The sequence below is a fragment of the Struthio camelus genome, chromosome 2 (genome assembly GCF_040807025.1).
Source record: "Struthio camelus isolate bStrCam1 chromosome 2, bStrCam1.hap1, whole genome shotgun sequence".
Lineage (NCBI taxonomy): Eukaryota > Metazoa > Chordata > Aves > Struthioniformes > Struthionidae > Struthio > Struthio camelus.
The window spans coordinates 142,497,107-142,515,928 of NC_090943.1; the positions used below are offsets into that span (position 1 = coordinate 142,497,107).

Consider the following 18,822-nt stretch of genomic DNA (forward strand, 5'->3'; position numbering starts at 1 on the left):
GACTCCCAGGCCCTTGCTGTAACAAAGAACAACACAACCTCCTGCTTCTTCCATGCCTGCCCTATTTCTTAAATTGACACTATCTGAACATGGATTAAGTGAGTCTGTCTATATACCACTGTGATGATGGCAGCTCCACCTCCAGAAGTGCAAGCTGATGAACTTCCATGTCAAAAACTTCAAAGTGGATTATATAACAATGTCTGGCAGGAGTAGCAATGTTACTGACAACGTCCAACATGGCCATTGCTCACTTATTTGTGTAATATGTGTACTACCTATGTGCTAAGAGCTGTCCAAAACTAATGTGTCATGTTGCCCTGCAAAGATTATCCAGCTTATCTGTACTCTTTAAGTTTCTAGAAGGTCCCCAAAACAATTTTCCTTTCCTGCAATGAGAGATCCCCTCCACATGTGGATGGTTCTGGTGAGCACTGTCAACCAGTCGCGTCTCTTTGACCATTTGAAATGCAACAGAGGCAGAGATGCAAAGTGTTGAGAGAGTCCAGCAGGCCAGACCATATGCAAAAGGTAATTTCTGTACCCAAAACCTGAAGCCAGCTCAACTTCTTTTGGTGCCATCAACCTCAATGGCAAAGGGGCAGATATTCTGAACTGATACTTACTTTCGGCCTTAACTGTTAAGATCCTATACACATAGCCTGCTGATTGCTGAGCTGTGCTGGGGTGTCAAACGCAGTGTACAGGGCAGCAACAAAACCCGCAAAAAAAAATCCCCCTCAGAGCATAAGCTGTATAGAGATATGTTTCATATTGCAAGCACAGATATTATATAGGAATTCAAAACTTTTCTTTTTCATAATTACTCTTATACATTTACTTTGCTTAGCTACTGAACTTGTTCACTGGGTTTTTAAGACAATGCCTTAGATTTTCCTGATGAAGACCTCCTCTGCAAGAGGACCTCTTCCTTGAATTGCAAGGGGAATCTCACTTGCTGTTGCAGTATTGACCTCCCTGCTACAAGTCTCCACACTGACATTTCCATAAGGTCTCAATGGAGGCTGCATGGAAGGAAATAGATGAGCTGAAGGAAGACAAGTAGAAGTACAACATCTACTAACCTCTGGCTGTGAAAAGACAAAAGCAGTGAAAAAGTCCCCTGCTTAGGCACAGAGTCCTATAGCTATGACAGGGAAAGCTCAAGGAGCATTCAGTGCTGTGATTTAATTCAAAAAGTTTAACTGCAGAAAGTTAAAAATTTGTAATTCATAAAGTGACCAACTATCATAACATCAGTAAGATTTAATTTTATTTTAACTTGAGTTAGTGTAGCAGAGTTAAATAAAAATTAACCAGATATTTTCACTAATAAGCAAAACATACCAGTACGCTGGTCCCAGAAACTTGGTACATGTTGTCACAGACGCATTTTGGCAGCTTATAGTGGTATAAGAGTGTGTGACACATCATTCAGTGAAAAAATGATACAAAACCCCTTGAGGGTTATTTACAGCCATTACAGCAGTAAAGTTCAACAGCACGAGTATGATATAAAAATTGTTCTTCCCATCTACTACAGTTTGGAGACACCTCACATCACTGAAAATAGTAGCCACTATTGAAATGGAGGCATCTTATAATTCATGCTTCTCTTCACCTGAGCAGGGCCAAAACATGGGCAACCAGCAGGGCAGAACTAGGAGGGAGGGGAGACACAAAAGGAGCAAAACAAAGAAAATGGTTTCAGAAGTATATGACAATGTCATTCTTTTGGGAGGAATACCATACCCTAGAACAGCAGCTGCCTAATTTCTGTTGGAAATCTCTTGCAGAAATAATTGAGGTACAAGGGAGGAGAGAATCTAAAGGAACGAATCTGTCTGGTGAGAAAAATGGAAAAGTATAGCAGAACGCCTTTTTTAAGGTCACCAGAAAACAAATAAAAGTGAAAACGGCTTTGATGCCTTTCAGTTTCAGTCCTTTGCATTCCTGAGCAATCTGACTCCAACTCTGTAAATGCATTGGCTTCCTTGGCCAAGTCAAAGAGAAAAAGCCCATGAGATCTGGCTTTCAAAGCAACACTCCTGGTGCATATTTTAATAACAAAAGCCTTAGTATTTTCTGGGAAATGGGATGGGGCTAATAGGTTTCACATCAGGTAAAACTTTCTGTAAGCGCTCACTCCAGTCTCCTTTCATGTGCGCTTCATTCAAGGGCATACCTTCTGCCTTTTCTTTCTTTCTTTCTTTCTTTCTTTTTTTTTTTTTTCTCACAATTGGAGGTTTGACAACAGGAGAACAGAGCTATAAATGTGAGGGTGCAATATATCATGAGATAAAGTGTGGAGAACATGTCCTCTACCAAAATGCCCCTTGGTGGAAAGGAAAAGCCCAAAATGCCTACAACAAGAATTCCCTCTGCTTGTTCCAACTATAAGGGAGCAAAAAAATAAAAACAAAAATGGAACAAAAGCCCAAACCACAGGCTGTGCACGTTTCTAAGGTATCAGATCTGGCAGAAAGTTGAAAGGTTACGCTTGTGAAATAGCAGCTGCTTTCCTGCCATTTGATTCAGGCTTCTGCATTGCAAAGTCTCGAAACTGAAAGACAAATCTGACAATATGCTAATCTTCCAATAAAAAAAGAATGTGACTTCTGAACCCTTATCTGTTGAAGAGCTGACAGTGAAGTTCAGAGACGGTTGTCTAACCAGACAAAACGATAGAGAAAATATGCCTTCAAACAAGATCATAAATCTTGAACAGTGCAGGAGAACAAATGTAAAGGGAACGTTTTACCACTAACACCATTTAGTAGCCTCACTTTCTTTCTCTCCCCTCCACCCCTCCAGCCTCATCACATTTGCAAGGATGTATCCTGTCAAACCAATAATATAAATACAATGGGGTGGCGGGGGGGAGGGGGACGATGACAATATATCGGGTACTGAAGTCAGACATTATTTCCATCACATCTAGGGTGCGGGGGCAGGGGGGGAGTAGAGACAGAAAACAAATACTGTGCAACCTGAATACAACAGCCTGCATACCCCCCCAACACACACTCACACACTCACACTCACCCGCAAAAAGTTTGCATATTGCACAGGGCGCTTGAAGATCATAAATCTATGCATGAGAAAGATGTAGTGGAAATTTTGGGGGGGATTAGAGTTTATTTTTGTCATCTCTGCGAGACAGCTACTCATTCATCCAGATCACAGCTAAGAAAAAAGCTGGTCACAGAAATTAGCAGTTTCAGCTCAGCAGCAAAGTCGCCAGCCTGTGAAGGCAGAGAGAAATTGACTAATTAGCAATGCGCACTAAAACTTGACGGTTCTTTATAGAGAGAGAGAAGAGAGAGGGAGAGCGGGAGGGAGGCAGGCAGAGAGGAGGGGGGGGGGGCTCGCTTTTTCCCCTTCTTTCTTCCAAAGATGTTTGAAATCGCAGTCATTTACGCTCGACAATTTTTACAATAGCCTTGAGCCATAATTTTGCGAGTCTCTCCAGCATCCATCCCCCTGTATGGTCTCTCTCCACCGGCCATGCACGACCGTTTCTCTCCCCAACCGTGGATTTCCTATTACTCTCGTTACGACTCACTGAGCCCCAGGCCCAAGGATAATGATGTGTTGTTTCTTGGTAGCATAATTTGTCACACGTACATTTTTTCTTCTTCTTCTCTTGCAGAAAGCTCTGCGCTCTCTCTCTCTCTCTTTCTCTCTCTCTCCTTCTCTCTCTCTCGTACATTTTCTTGCTGTTGCTAATTCATGGTGATCAAATGATGTACGACAAAATAAATTGTAAAGAGTGACTGCTCCGAGTTGGGAACCAGAAGGTTTTTTTTTTCTTTCTTTCTTTCTTTTCTCCCCCCCCCCTTTTTTTTTTTTTGGAAGGAGCGAGCAAACCTTTAAAAAGGAAGGACAATTGATTTTTTTGGGGGGGAGCTTAAGTGAACCTTTACTTTGGCAGCTGGTTGTGGAGCAGGTAAGTTTCTGGCCTTGTGTCTAACCGTCTCTGTGTATTTTCTTGTGTCTCCTGATTTGTTTGCTGTTGGGGGAGAGGAAAGGGGTGTATGCGTGTGTGTGTCTGTGCGTGTGTGAGTGAGTGTGTGCGCGCCCGGGCTGGAAGTGTGCGCGGAGGGGCTGGGGGGGGCAGTTGTGTAACAAACGCGTTTGCAGAATAAACTCCGATTGCAAGAAATGGGCAAAACGAGGAAGAAAGAAGGGGAGGGAGAAAGAGGAGGAGTGTGTGTGTGTGTGTGTGTGTGTATGTGTGTGTGTGTGTGTGTGTGTGTAGCGGGGAGTGGGGAAGGGGGGGGGGGTTGACCGGGTCCACTTAAAGGGAGAGGCGCTGGGAGATGTCTGCCGCCGCGCCGGGGAGCCGCGCCGGGGCCGGGGCCGGGGCCGGAGGGGAGAGATGGGGCTGGGGGCGCGGGGGCAGCGGGCAGGCTGAGCGCGCTGCAATGGCAGGAGCGGGGCCCGGCGGGATCCCGCGGCGGAGCGCGGGCGGCGGCGGCGGCGGCGGGCTCGGCTCCCCCCGGCGCGGGAGGCGGCGGGCGCGGGTGGGCGGCCGCGCAGCCCCCGCAGGTGCGGCTGCAGGTTAGCGCCGGCCACGCCGGGCCGCCCGCGGGAGGGGAGGAGGAAGAGGAGGAAGGGGAGGAAAGGGGGCGCCGCCGCCGGGCAGGGCCCCTGCTCCCCGCAGCCTCCCCCCCCCCCGCCCCGTCCTTCCCCCAACTTGAACTTCACGCAGTTACCGGAGTTACGGCAGCGGCGCCTTCGGCTTAGAGGAGAAGCGAGCCGGGCAGGACAAGAGCAGGCGGCCCCTCTCCGGGCCTGGGGGCTGCTGCTTCCTCCTCCTCCTCCTCCTCCTCTCGCAGGTTGCGAAGTCTTGCAAAGCCTCCCAACTAGGGCGGAGGAGGGGGCTCAACTTTGGTGCCTGGCACCGCCGGTCCCCGGCCCCGGACGCTCCGGCACAGGCACACGGGGGTGAAGCAGATGCCGGCGCCGCAGAGTTGCAAAGCGAGGAGGCGAGGGAGAGCAGCCGGGCACGGAGCGGGGGCCGGGCCCGAGGGCAGCGGGCAGGGACGGGGGCTTGCCTTGGCAGTCAGACTTTTAGTCACTTGGTAGTTTCTCCGGGCATCGCAGAGTTTGCGGTGGGTTCGGGGGATTGTGTCTTTTGGCTTGTTTGATCGCTCGGGTTTTTTTGGGGGGCGGCGGGGGTTGAGGGGGGCGGGGGTGGCTCAGCTTTGAACACGGCCCCTACCTCCTCGCTCCTCCCCTGGAGAGCAGCCCAATTTGCACCGCGGAGGGAGGAGAAAGGGGTGGCGTGCGTGTATGTATGCATGTGTTTGCGGGGGGGGGGGGAGGGAGGAGGTCGAGGGGGGAAAAAAAAATGAAATAAATATCCTCCCGCTTTCCCAAGTTGCGGCCTCACCCCGCGAGCCCGTGGGTGCGCGGCGGACAAAGCCAAGCCCCGCGCCGGGCGCCGGCCCCGAGGGTGGGCGGCCGCGGGGCGCTGCGCGGCCGCCGCGCCGGGCTCCGGGGGGGGGGGGGGGCGCGCTCCTCCCGCGGCTGCTCTCGCCCTCCTTCACCCCCTCCTCCCCACCCCCGCACATACGGTCAAGATGAGTCCTCCAGGCCTCTAAAAAGCTGTGTATTTATTGTTGTGTCGTCCCCCTCCCCACCCTCCCTCCACCCACCCCTTTGCCCAGGTTGGAGGAGGGTTTAAAAGGCAGGTGTGTTGGAGGCCGCTCGCCATGTCCAGATCCGGGGACAGGACCTCCACCTTCGACCCCAGCCACAGCGACAACCTGCTGCACGGCCTCAACCTGCTGTGGAGGAAGCAGCTCTTCTGCGACGTGACCCTGACGGCCCAGGGCCAGCAGTTTCACTGCCACAAGGCCGTGCTGGCCTCCTGCTCCCAGTACTTCCGATCGCTCTTCTCCAGCGGCGGCGGGAGCGGCGGCCACCCCCACGCCCTGGGGCTGGGGCCCGGCGCCCAGGACGGCCTGGGGGGCCCGCCGAAAGACCCGCAGCCGCAGCCGCCGGAGGAGCCCGGCACGCCGTCCTCCTCCCCGGAGGACAAGCTGCTGGCCAGCCCGCGGGCCATCAACAACCTGGTGCTGCAGGGCTGCTCGTCCATCGGGCTGCGCCTGGTGCTGGAGTACCTGTACACGGCCAACGTGACCCTCTCCCTGGACACGGTGGAGGAGGTGCTGTCGGTCAGCAAGATCCTGCACATCCCGCAGGTCACCAAGCTGTGCGTGCAGTTCCTCAACGACCAGATCTCGGTGCAGAACTACAAGCAGGTGTGCAAGATCGCCGCCCTGCACGGCCTGGAGGAGACCAAGAAGCTGGCCAACAAGTACCTGGTGGAGGACGTGCTGCTGCTCAACTTCGAGGAGATGCGCGCCCTGCTCGACTCGCTGCCCCCCCCGGTGGAGTCGGAGCTGGCCCTTTTCCAGATGTCCGTGCTCTGGCTGGAGCACGACCGCGAGACCCGCATGCAGTACGCCCCGGACCTCATGAAGCGCCTCCGCTTCGCCCTCATCCCGGCTCCGGAGCTGGTGGAGCGGGTCCAGTCGGTGGATTTCATGCGCACCGACCCCGTGTGCCAGAAGCTGCTGCTGGACGCCATGAACTACCACCTGATGCCCTTCAGGCAGCACTGCCGGCAGAGCCTGGCCAGCAGGTGAGCCGCGCCGGGGGGCGCCGAGCCCCGCACCCCTCCCCCGGGGGGAAGGGGGGGGCGGCCAGCCGCGGCGGGCAGCCCCGAGGGGGCGCGGGGCGGCGGCGGCCGGGGTGGGGGGGGGGAGCTGCCCGCCCCCGCGGAGCGGCGCCGCCGCCGCCAAACTTTTTGTCCCCTCCCCTGCGGGCGGCGGGGCCGCTCCAGCCGCCGAGGAGGGCGCCCGCCCCGCCGGCGCTGGGGGAGGCGGGGGGGATGGTGCGGGGGGGGGGGGGGGTCCCTGCCGCCGGTTTCCTGGTCGGTGCGGAGTTTGCGCCCCGCCGCCGCGGGGAGGAGGCGGGGGCGGCCGGGGTGTGAGTGGCGTCGGGGCTGAACCCCGCGGCCGCGGCCCGCCCGGCTGCTGCGGTGACCGCCGGCTCCGCGCGCCGGCGCGTTTCGTCCGCCACGCGGGAGCGTCAGTGGGAGATTTCAGCGCGCGTGTGAAAGTCCGTGATTTGAAAACCCGTTGTAATTATTTGTTGCAGGCCGATCTTTTCTCTTTGTTTCCCCCTTCCCATTTTTACTCCTTAATGAGGAGTTGCATCTTCAGGGCATTTTAAGCTGTAATGTCCAAGTCCTAAGTCTGCTTAATTATTTTTGTAAATAATCTTCTTATTCACACACGTTCTCATATTGCTGATGCTCAGATAATGTCCGTACTGGGCATGAAAACTTGTGACTTCATAGTGTTTATATCTATGACATGTCAGTTATTTTCATTTAATAAGGTAATGAATCATGATGTCAAAGACTGACAATATGAGGTTGGTGTTAGGAACTAGAAGCACGGCGTATAGTTTAATGAATAGTAAATATACCCTAAATGAAGAGGACATTTATTTTTCTCCCTTTAAAATATGTTTACACTTCATTTCATTCGAAAATGGAAAGATAAGACTGTCCTCCAAACACGGTGACGCGGCAGTGCGAAAATCAACGCACACTTAGAATATATTATTCTGCCTTTTAACTAATATGTGGATATTATTAATGACTAACAGTAGCAACAGAGTAGTACATCAATAAATATTTTAGATAGTATGCTCAGTGAGTATTAGTGCAGAGAATTCTTTGTATCTTAATTGTAATAGGCACTCTGATGATTTAACTTTAGAAATGCTGTGCCTTCTTTTATTATCTCTAGGTAGCCAGCTCTGTTAGTGTTTTGTGTTGTACCTATCGCCTTACTGTGTAAGCGATTCTCACTCCTAAACCCTACAGTGAAAAACAAATACAAGCATTCTGCAACGTGAAGTGTTTTGGAGATGCTGCTGTTAGAGCTGGTGTGTATCCTTTACATTTCACTGTTCAAAACTGTTGACTCTCAGAATGCAAAATCCACCAGCTTTGCCTTAGTCAAGAGTCTGCACACAGCACCTGGGGCGTGCTGGGGCTCGTGTCCTGGTGGATTGCCGAGATACCGGCCGGCGTGGTTCAGTGGCGATACCTTCCAGCTTCACTGGTCCATGTCATTTGAAGGATATGTAGTGGTGTTCTGACCACTGAACGCTTACAAGTGTCATGGATGCTGCGAGAATCTGATACTCTGGCTGCTGGAAGCTGTCTTTTACTTTAAGCAGCAGAGTACACAAAAGGATTGGGCTTTAAGTACACCTAGATGAGATTCGAAGTTGTACCCATGCAGTTGCTTATGGGAGACTACAAGTACTACATTTATTCTTTGTAATAGGTCTGCATGTAAGTGCAGATAATAATATTTCAGAGACCCTTGACTTAACTGTTACAGGTGAAAACACACCGTCACCTCCTCAACTTTAGCATATGTTTAGTGAGGATATTCTAACTAGCTTCTATTGATTGAGTTCTTTGGTATCGCTGAAGTTAGAGCTAAAACCTTCTAACTAAGTTCTGATGTATGTTTCTAAAGTAGTGAGATTTAAATGTTAAAACGTTGGAGATGTTGAAATACGCTGTGATACAGAATACAATTGGTTTTAGTTCATTTTGAGTCTTGGACGATATTCCTGGGAATTTTTAACAGGCAGTAAGGTCCGCCTTTGAGTCTTCCATCATTTTAAGATTTCATCAGCCTGTCTAAGCATACAAATGTCTTCTTAAACATGAAAGAAGAAATGAAAGAAACATACTCCAAACAACAGACATTTCCAGACTTACGTGGCCTGTTCTCCTTAGTTTTTCTAAAACTGCGATTCTGACAGGTGGACATTCAGTAGAATTTTATTTTTAGAAAAAATACGAGCAAACGTTTTATCAAGTTACTAGTTTGGAAAAGGAAATCTTTGAAGTAACTGGACAATTGTGGAAGTGAGCAAGTAGATAAAAACTGTTACACAGAGAAGGACTCTAAAACTTCATTGCTTGTTTTGTGAGCAGTTGTGACCTTGATAATTCAGAACTTCAAGAAAGGTTTATGAAATATTATTCACAGAAGATTCCCACCACCTTTAGAAAGAGATTAATTGTTCCACTTAAGCAGTATAATAAGTATTAGTGACAGAAAGAAGCAGCACAGTGGCATAGTCATCTGCTTACTGCATATTGAAGAAAATAGGAGAATCACACTCAGTATTAGAACTTGCTCATAACCTTTTTGCCTTTTAATAACAATTTTTTTTGTAGCATGCTACTTCAAAAAAAAAAAAGCACATACATATACATATGTATACACATATGCACACTACCACTTTGGGGTACTCTGGGATTTGACCTACTTGTATTTCTTATACAGAAAGAGTGTTTATCGGGAAGCTTAAAGTATGGTCATTCTGCTCTGAATTACACCTGTAAACGTACCAGTGTTTTCTTCTCTAAACTTGTTCTGTATGTTCTAAATAAGGTGTGCTCGCTTCTCTCACCAGTACCAGTTTCTGCTGTTGTCAGGGCTCGAGGACTAGTGTAACTGTGGGAAGCAGTTCTGGATCCTGACCTGATCTCTGCAGCATGAACAGAGTTATTTATAACGTTTGTTTCACAAATGCAAATCCTGAAGTGTCAGTGATGTTTGGGCTGTGAGGTATCTGATTTGACTTTTTGTGTGCCATTGTCAGGACTCTATAAAAGAAGAGAATAGCGATTTTACCTGCAGGGAGAGCAGATTTTGGGGAGGAATTCCTGAGAGAAGGCAAAGACTTGAAAACCTCCCCCCCCAATGCATTTTTGTAAAATTATTTTTCAGAGTACAGCGGCTAAATGACTATTTTTAAAAAGTTGAGGAATAACTTTCCCAACCTCTGAGCCCTGCCATACCCTCTTCAGTTGGGGACTTTATCATGGGAGGGGGGTATTTTGGCTCTGATCTGGCATTTAATCAGGTGCTTAACTCTAAGCAAGTTAGTAATTCTGTTGACTTTGATCTCCCTTTTTCAGGTTTATACCGGAACTTTCTGGCTTCGGTGATTTTCACCTAAAGTAGGCCTCAGTGTTACTGTTAAAGCTTCTTGAGGTATAATCAGTTTTGACATCAGTAGAAAAAATTCCAACTGATTGCAGCATAGAGTGGAGTGGGCCCACTACAGTGATCCTGGACTTATTACAGTAACTCTGGCGTAAATGATTTTGGCTATCCCTGAAGAGATACAGATAACTCTGTTCGATTTCATGTTTTCTGTAATTCTCAAGAAAAAAAATTGCACTTTAGGTAAAACAGAACGTTCATCTTCCAGCTATTTTTTTGACTCTCAGGACTTTGCTACAGTATTTAGTTGCGCAAAATATCTCAGTGCTTTATTATCTAATCTAAATATATGTGATATAATGCCCATTGTACTTTCACAATTTTAAGAAAGTTCTGGGTTAGAGCATTCCTGGGTTGCTGGAAAGAATTTGAGTTTTAAAGATGGATGAGCTAGTAAGAATTATCATTGCTTCCATGTCAACTTGCAACAATGAAAATGGTTAAAAACGTTATCACTGCTAGCAAACTCTTAGTTTGTAAACTGCATTTGATTTGTGCTAGTGGACAATATAGCTAGAGACAGAGAAAGGAGAATTACAGAAAAAAATGAATTTACAGGGCTTACTATCAATGGTTTACAGAAAGACTGTTACCTTTTTACAATACCTTGTGACGATCTTATAATTTGAGTTGCCTGGAACTATTTATAGTTAGGTGTATTTCAGATAGCCATAATAAGGTCGGCAGGGTGGGAAGAGGCAGCCCATTATGGCCTGGGAGTTGTTTATCACTTGCAGAGCACTTGCAACTCCTACTGAAATCGATAGGAATTGGGGCTGGTCAGCTTCTTTCAGGATTTGAAGGCACAGCAGCAATTAGACGGCTCTACAGCTATATCAGGCAGCTGAATGCAGAGAGCAGAGTGAGGAAAGTAAAGCTGGGAGGGAAGGAAAACGCAGAAAGAGAAAGGAAATACGATACCCCAGGGGAGAGACAGGGCACAAATAATGCAAGCAAGGAAGGAAAAGGGGAGAGCAAGGAGTACAGTTTTGAAGGGAGGAGGGAGAAAGGATGGAAGACTACCCCAGAGGAAAATAGACAAACAAAGAAAAACAGGCACATAAAAAGAAGAGAGTGAATGAAACAAAAGAAAAAACTAATTCTTGGCAAAAAACAGCTTCTCTTGTCAGTAACAGCTAAGTATTTCAGTTTCTGGAAAAGCGATTTCAGACGTGAGGGAGAAAAAATGCATGGAGATCAACCAAGTGACCTGAGGTGGGAAAAGTCGTAGGCAGGAAATACAGAATTAAAGACTGAAAGAGCGAGGAGGGAAATAAAAAGATAAAGAAACAAGAAGGCTAAGTCTGACCATGCTATCTATTTACTAGATTCAGCCCAGTCCTCTACCACAGCTGGGTCTGTGCGTTCTTGTACTTTTCTTCCCTGGACTAATAGACCTTAGAGAGAGATTAGAAGTGCAAATTCTGGTGCTGCTGAAGCTAACCTGGGGACAGAGCGGCTCCTTTACTTTCAGTGGGTCAGAGTTTTGTGCAGACTGTTGTGCTGCTTAACTTTAGTGCAAATGACAACACTAATGACCAGCAGTGACCAGTGACTAGCAGTGACCAGTGATGTGACCAGTTTTCACATGGTAGGAGGGTGGTAACTGTTGATGAAGAGGACAAATGTAAGTTACGAATGATGCGAGACCCCAGCATTTATGTGGGAGTCTGTTTTATTTTATTACTGAGTAGATTAAAAATTTGAAGAAACTGGTTACGTGTCTTGGCAATTAAATAATTTCCTTCCTGAGTACGCTGTATTTGTCTACAAATCTGGCAAACTAGAGTTCAATTTGACTCTTTTTTTCTGCTAAGGTTTTCATAGGATCTCCAGGGAGGGAGTTTGGTGGTTGCAAAAAAAATGTTGCTTGTTTTTCACTGAATTACATTGTCATATGTTGTAGCAGCTGGCCACCTGACTGTTCCTTTGCGATCCTAAATCCAGCGTTTGGATTTGTAAGTAATTGTAAGTAATATTTACACCCATGGTTTATTGCAAGTGAGAAGTATTTCAGATCCAAAACTAATGTCTGGATAAAAGTCATACCTTGATGAATTATTTACATTTGCATTAGGGTTTGGATGAAGTGAATGTGAGCCTCCGGTTTATTTCCGTGGGCTTAGGAGCAGGTCTTGTGCGCCTGAATTAATATCAGTAAATTGTACCCGTGCCAGGACTCTCTCAGCTGAGCTGCAGGATGGAGACTGACACATTAGAGGCTGCAGGGAAGTGAACCACAGAACTGTAGACAGTTTAATCCTAGTTAGTCTCACCTACTTGCCTTACTTGCCTTGTGTGCATTCATTTGCCTGTGGAGACAGGCTGGTGCTGAAGTGCCCATGGAGAGATGCTTAAATATCTGTAAGGGAGGGAGAAACAGAGCTCAGATAACTGTCAGAGGGGGCACTCTTGTCCTAAGATGACTGCTGGGGGTCAAGACCGTCCTTCAGAGCCTACTTAAAGACAAAAATGTCCTGAATGGTAAAATACTTGAGAAAGGTATGGCGCTGGTGATAGCCGGTTTCCCAGCCCAGTTATACTACTCATTAGGAGAAACATAATTTATAAGGGATGTTTTAATGGTCTCTTTTATGGGCAACTGTCTTTCTAACAGCTGTAGATAGACAAGAGAAGGTGGTGTGCCTTCTCCTGCCACCTGGGGTCTTTCTCAGAGATACCTAGCTGAGGTAGTTCTCCTCTGCAAACTCTCAGCCCCCCCCCCCCCCCGAATTTATGTCCCTAGGCAACACATAGTCCCCGGTTCTCCAGCTCCTACCTCATCTCTTCTCCTTTGCTCCAGAACTTGTTTCTCAAACCACTGCTTCAGAGCCTTTTGAACCCCCAAACTACTTGTTTTTCCTTACCATTCTCTCCTTCACGGGCCTCTCATTGCTTCTGCACCACTCTGCCCACCCTGCGCCAGTCCACCAGATGGGGTCTTCCCCAGATGTGTCCTACTTGAGCTTCGTCTCCTCCTGCCCTCTCCCCTGTCTCAATTGCCCTCTGCCAGGCTCCCCATTTCACCACTGTTTCTGCTCCCAGCCTCTCTGCTCCATGCGAAGCAGCTTCTCCCCCCTGTCGCTGGCTGCCGCAGCCAGCCAAGGTGGTCCTTCTCCTCCTCCTTGTCCTGCAGGAGCGGGGCCTGCTTTTGCTTCTGGCAAAGGAGAGTGGGGATCAGAAATGCAGGCACAGGCTGCATTTCTCCAAATTCACCTGGCAGAACCCCAAAGGCAGAGTAGCAGAAGATGGAAGACGTACACCTGGTTGGTACTTGTGGAAAGGCTGTGGTGCGGGGTGGTATCTGCACCCTTTCCCTTTCTATATACACAGATACACACACATATGTAAATGTAATCTGCATTTCTAAGCTCTCAAAGCAGAATTCCTTAACTATATTCCAGGAAAAACAGAGTCAATTTAGAAAAAAACCACTCAAACTCAGGGTGAAATGCCTGGGGGAATTTGAACTTCCTCCTCAGATGTGGTGCTTCAGCAAAGGTGCCCCTTTCCACCATCTGCAACAGTCTGTGCAGCTCATTTCCAAATCCTGCGAGTCCCCAAAGGGAAGGAGCTGTCTCCCATGAGGCCTTGTGCTGCGCTTGCCCACTTTGGCAACGCAATCCCAGACTGTCGTGTCGGGCAGCTCTTGGCTCACAGGTGGTGTAGAACCTCCTAAATAAAGAAATTCCCCCTCCAACAAAGTCCTCGTGGTATGATTTATACTGAGGGAGCACCTTTACAAACGCTGCATCACACGCAGCTGCCTCTCACCCGGCTGCGTGTCCTGTCTGAGGCTTTGCCGGTCTCTTTCCGTGACGTCCCATGGAGAGCAGAGGTGTGGAGGAGAGGGTCCCGCAGACCCTTTCTGCGTTTGGACTTTTGAGGACGTGCTGCGGCCTTGAGTCGCTGTAGTTTTTCCTCAGAGCGGGGGAACTGGGAGGTTCCGAGTCTGTAATTACTGACCGCTAAACGGAACAGAGCTGCCTCAGTGTAATTATTTGGATTTGTACTCCAGAGGGAGTACAGGGAGCCTTCTGGTGGAGGTGTGTGTGTTGGGGGGGGGGGGGGGGGGGGACTGAGGAGAGCAAAGGTAGAGCGTAAAATCAACAGAAAATAATTTTCTGTGGAAAACAAAAGGCATTGGTTCTGTTAAACTCGCATTATGGAAAAAATCCTCATAGTCTGTAAAAAGCACCATTTTATCTCTTCGGACAACTCTTAGGAAAAGCAGCCAAGATTCTCTGTTTTTTAAAAAGTAAAGCAGTTCCATACCTAGGAAAGGCTATCATTATCCTATCGCAAAGTATATCCTGCAAAAATCAAACATAAAGGAAGCTAATAGGAATCCTGAATAAAGGTTTTGGGTTGGACTCAACTGCCCTGTAAACATCTCTTTTTACGGCTGATTTTGTTGAAACAGATCCTGCCTGGTATTACAGGGTTTAACAAATTACCTGCTGAAGAACTTAAAGAATATGCAAAGTTGCAATCCATTATTAAATACCTCCTGGCATCATTTTTCATATTTGTTGGCTTCCTAAAATTTTCTTTAAAGACTGTCATGCCTAGTACTGTTACTAGTCAACACGTTTTGCTGTATTCTTGGAAAGCAGACAATGAACAAATACTATCAGCTGCCAAGTTCAACGGAAACAGACTGTTTGCAGTGAAGCTGGAAGAAAGTAGAAGTTGGTGCCACAGCTGGTTCTTCCTGTCTTCCCCTCACTGCTGCCACCTTTCAGGAAAAAAAAAAAGCCAGTGGAAAAAGTAACAAGTCATAGCTTATATGAAGCAGGAGCAAGTTCTCTTTCTTTTCCTCAGCTCCGTGATGAAAAGGAGACTCAACTGGACAGGACACAGCTTCTGATGCAGACGCTTCCTGTAGTCATACTCATCCAATCGATGATCAAGCAGAAAAAGGAGCTTTCTGACTTTTCACAGTATATAATGATGTCAATAAGAAAAGTTGGTTGAAATTTTCTATGAGAAAAATGAAGATTTGACTACCCTGAAACATTCTGTAAGCTTTTCCATGTCTACTTCTGTCAAGAGAAGAAAAAAAGGAGGAGATGGGAAGGGAAAAAAATTCAAACATTTTCATCAGTTATATTTTAAAAATTATTCAGGATCAAGGAGGTTTCTTCAAGATTTTTCAGAATTGCCAACAATATGGAAAATCAGTTCTGCCAATAAGATACATGACACAGGAGGTTTTGCAACTCATTTACCAATATAAGCTTTGCTGGTAAAAATTCCTTTGGTTCAAATTGCTTACAATGCTTCATACATTCACTGAGTTGTTAGTAAGGATATCTGTAGCGTTCAGATCGCAATTAATTTAGAGAGACTTGTGTTCAGATGATCTGTTTTGCACATATCATCATTATAGGACGTACAGAAAGCAACGAGGTCTGTGACAGCAATGCAGGAACTACAATTCCTAACAAACTTCCACAAAAAGAAATTGCTTGCGGCATAGTTGTGATGCAAGAAGCAGCGGTACCTTTGAGAAAGGAGAGGTTTGGGAAGATAAGCTCAGCTTATCAGACTCTTCATGATGTCACGCAGACAAAGAAAGCATCTATTAAAGCCTTTCTCCAGCTATAGGGAACAACGGTTTCATGAACAGATACAGTGACCTTGGCAAACTTCCATATGGGAAAGCTACTGAGAGTCTTTCTGAAGAAGTGGTACCAATCTCCTGTCAGCATGAGGAATAAGCTGGTAATGCAGTGAGACAATGATGAAAAGGACATTACTGCATGTTCCTCCCAAAGAAACAGTGATGATAGATGTCACTCTTCTGGGATGGTTGGCCACTCTTCTGCTATCTATTAATTCAGAGGACCTAATCCTGAAAGGAAGAGATATTCTCTTTAAATATCGTCCAGCTGAAAAAATACCCTAACTCTTCAGGATTTACTTAGAGACCCTTCTATATTAGTAACAGCGGGGGGATTGGATTCATAAAGAAAAATCAGGTATGCAGATCTCCAAACACATTATCAGTCATTTTAATGCAGAGAAGGCATTTAAAGAAGTGTTAAAAGCTTAGCCAGTAATCTTGCAGCACATAAAGTATGGCCTGTCGGGCAAAAATAGATCAGATTGATTCACTTACCCTTAAACTTTTGCTTTTTAGATAGAGAGGACGAGGAGAAATTGCTTCTGGAGCAACCAGTGACTTTCCTTTTTTTCTAATGCATGTGTTTGCTAAATCAATAAAATGCAGTAAAAAGTGCATTTTAAAGTGCAATAAATAAACTGCACTTTGGACAAAAGTGAAAAACGTTTGAGTAGGTAGATGCCCATAGCACATCTTTCCCACAACTTACTATTTAGGGTCCCAATCTTTAGTCTGTCAGTAACGGGCAGGGCTTTCCCCTGGTTACGCAACGTAGGAAATGACTAGGAAGACAGCTGTGTCTTGGACATCGCCAAACCTGTTTAGTGAATGCTACCTGTGAGCTCTGCTGCAATGAAAACATTTAGTCTGGGAGTTCTGTGAAAGATGCTTATAAAGAGAATGAAAAGATGAAAACAAGAATCTTCATCGCACTAAAGCGAATGGTAAGGCTGGTTTTCAGGTACATTATTAATATTAGTATAAAGTCTGTTGACATTATGTCAGGTATGTCTTCAGTGATAGTACCCTTAAAAGAGTTAGAAAGAGAAATACATTCATAAAGAAATACTTTTATGTTCATTGTATTTTTGAACTATTTTGAACCTAAGAACCAAGTCGTTTCTTGGTCAGAATTTGCAGAAGACCTAGATAATCCTTAGCATGCTTTAGATTTTGACTAAATTTATATATTCAGTTTTGACAAAATTTAGGTATTGTTTTAGGGAACAAGTTTGCCCTTAAGAAGAAGAATATTCCTGGTGGGTCAGAGTTCCCGCAGCACTCTGTATCTGTAGGACTTGGTCTGATTGCTGTAAAAGTTTAGGTCCTCCCTTTGGCTGTTTTATGGGATTGGGAAGAGATTCTGGATGTCTATTCACCTGTAAGTGGCAATGTTCATTAATTCATTTGAATGATAATAAAACCTCACAACGTTTTTCTGTCCAAAATGAAACTTGCATAGTATCTTATGGCTTTTGCCAAATTCACAGTTAAACTCTGGATTATAAGATTTTCTATTAAACATGTGTTGCTAATCATGGCTATCTCTGAAGTTAACTGCGGAAGCCAAAATGCACTGAAATAACCAGTTTTCCGATAACACCATTGTTGCACTGGAATGCCTGTCCACTTGTGAGAGTGATTCCCAAAGATCTCATAACATGCTGTGTGATGGGAAAACAGTTTCTTTAGTCATGAGCAAATGGATGTCTGCATCATCAGCTCAGATTTGCAGGCAACAACAGGCTCCTCCATTCCATTTTTGCTCGACGCTGGTTTGCACAACATTCCTTCAGATGCATTTTTGATGAAGAAGGATTGCTAAAGACTGTCCTGGTTTTTGAACGTTAAATTATGTCTTTAGGGTTAACCGACAAAAGCTCAAAATGCTAATCGAGACAGTGTATTTATTTCTTTGCTTATTATGTTGAGCTTGAATCCTAAACCCTAAAGTAATTTTTTGTTTCTGCTGCTAATTAGTACAATCCACCTTTTCGATGATTCTTGCTCCTCGTTGTTTTGACAGTATCAGAATATATTGGGCTGTATATACTCTGGTGTCTTAACTTCGTGGGATTTATCTGTATACATAAAATTTACCACACGTTCCTGTGCTTTTGGTGAATCTGGGCTGGTCTCTTTGCTGTTATGTTTGAGCCTGAATTTGGTGAGCCAAACGTCTTGAGTTCAGTTTGGCTCTGCTGTGTATATGGGCAGAGCTCAAGCAAGAGTGCGTTTCCTGGCTGGAAAAGCCCCTGGCTCGCTCCATACTCAAGCTAAGGTGCCAGCCTAAATTAAAAGAGAATGAATGATCTAGGTATTTGGATTTATTATAGCCCTGAGTTAAGAGGAAAGTGTAGTTGGAAGAGTCTTCATTTTTTTTTCATTGATTGCCATAATCACCTTTGCATCTAAGATAGGATTTTCTTTCTGATATGTAGCACCACACAATGTGTTACGAACTACAGAACCGCCATTTCCTTGGTTTATTCTGTTCTCTTCTCTACGCATTCACTAATTCAGAGAAAGGAGCTTTATTGCGTCATTTAAAAAAACTGAAGGAGTCTGGAGCAAATCTGTTGTTTGTAGGGCTTGTTTTCTTGCCTTGCTTGGTAGAATGATATTCTACTAACTGCCCAGATGAGGAAAACCCAGCAGTGCAAGATTGATGGCTCCGTTAATAAAGAAAAACAATCTACAGGAAGACAATTTCCTATTAATGCGATTTCCATTCACATGAGACTATCAGGGTTACAAAAGAGCTTTAGGAAGAGGTGGGCATCAGGATTACTGAGTTCTGTAACAGTCCTTTCCATTCAGAATAATGAGAAAATTGCACTCAGCATTTTGACCAGCGTTTAGTGAGTGTATACTTAGTTTGGACTTTGTGAAGTGAACCTGTTCTTAGAGCTGATGCATGTTTACTGCTACCATTGAAGTTGGTAGGATTTTGGTGTGTTGATGGGTATTGAGCATCTCTGAAAATAAAGCCACTTGCATGAGTTTTCAGATACTTAGGTTTGTGTGCCTGAATCAAACCATGCAAGTTGGAAAATGTTGCCCTTAAAA

General features: G+C 45.9%; 1 protein-coding gene across 2 annotated transcripts in view; it reads left to right on the forward strand.

Annotated features, from left to right (window-relative positions):
• Positions 1 to 3,889: 3,889 nt before the first annotated feature.
• KLHL14 (kelch like family member 14) overlaps positions 3,890 to 18,822 on the forward strand; it is a 66,235-nt gene continuing 51,302 nt past the window's right edge. The window contains exons 1-2 of one of the 2 annotated variants that reach the window (XM_068932798.1): positions 3,890 to 3,949; positions 5,676 to 6,655. In XM_068932798.1, the coding sequence (XP_068788899.1) occupies positions 5,721 to 6,655 (935 nt within the window). In that variant the 5' untranslated portion in view covers positions 3,890 to 3,949; positions 5,676 to 5,720. Of the gene's footprint in view, positions 3,950 to 5,050; positions 5,118 to 5,675; positions 6,656 to 18,822 lie in introns of those variants that run through there. The other variant, XM_068932799.1, reaches the window with a different exon arrangement.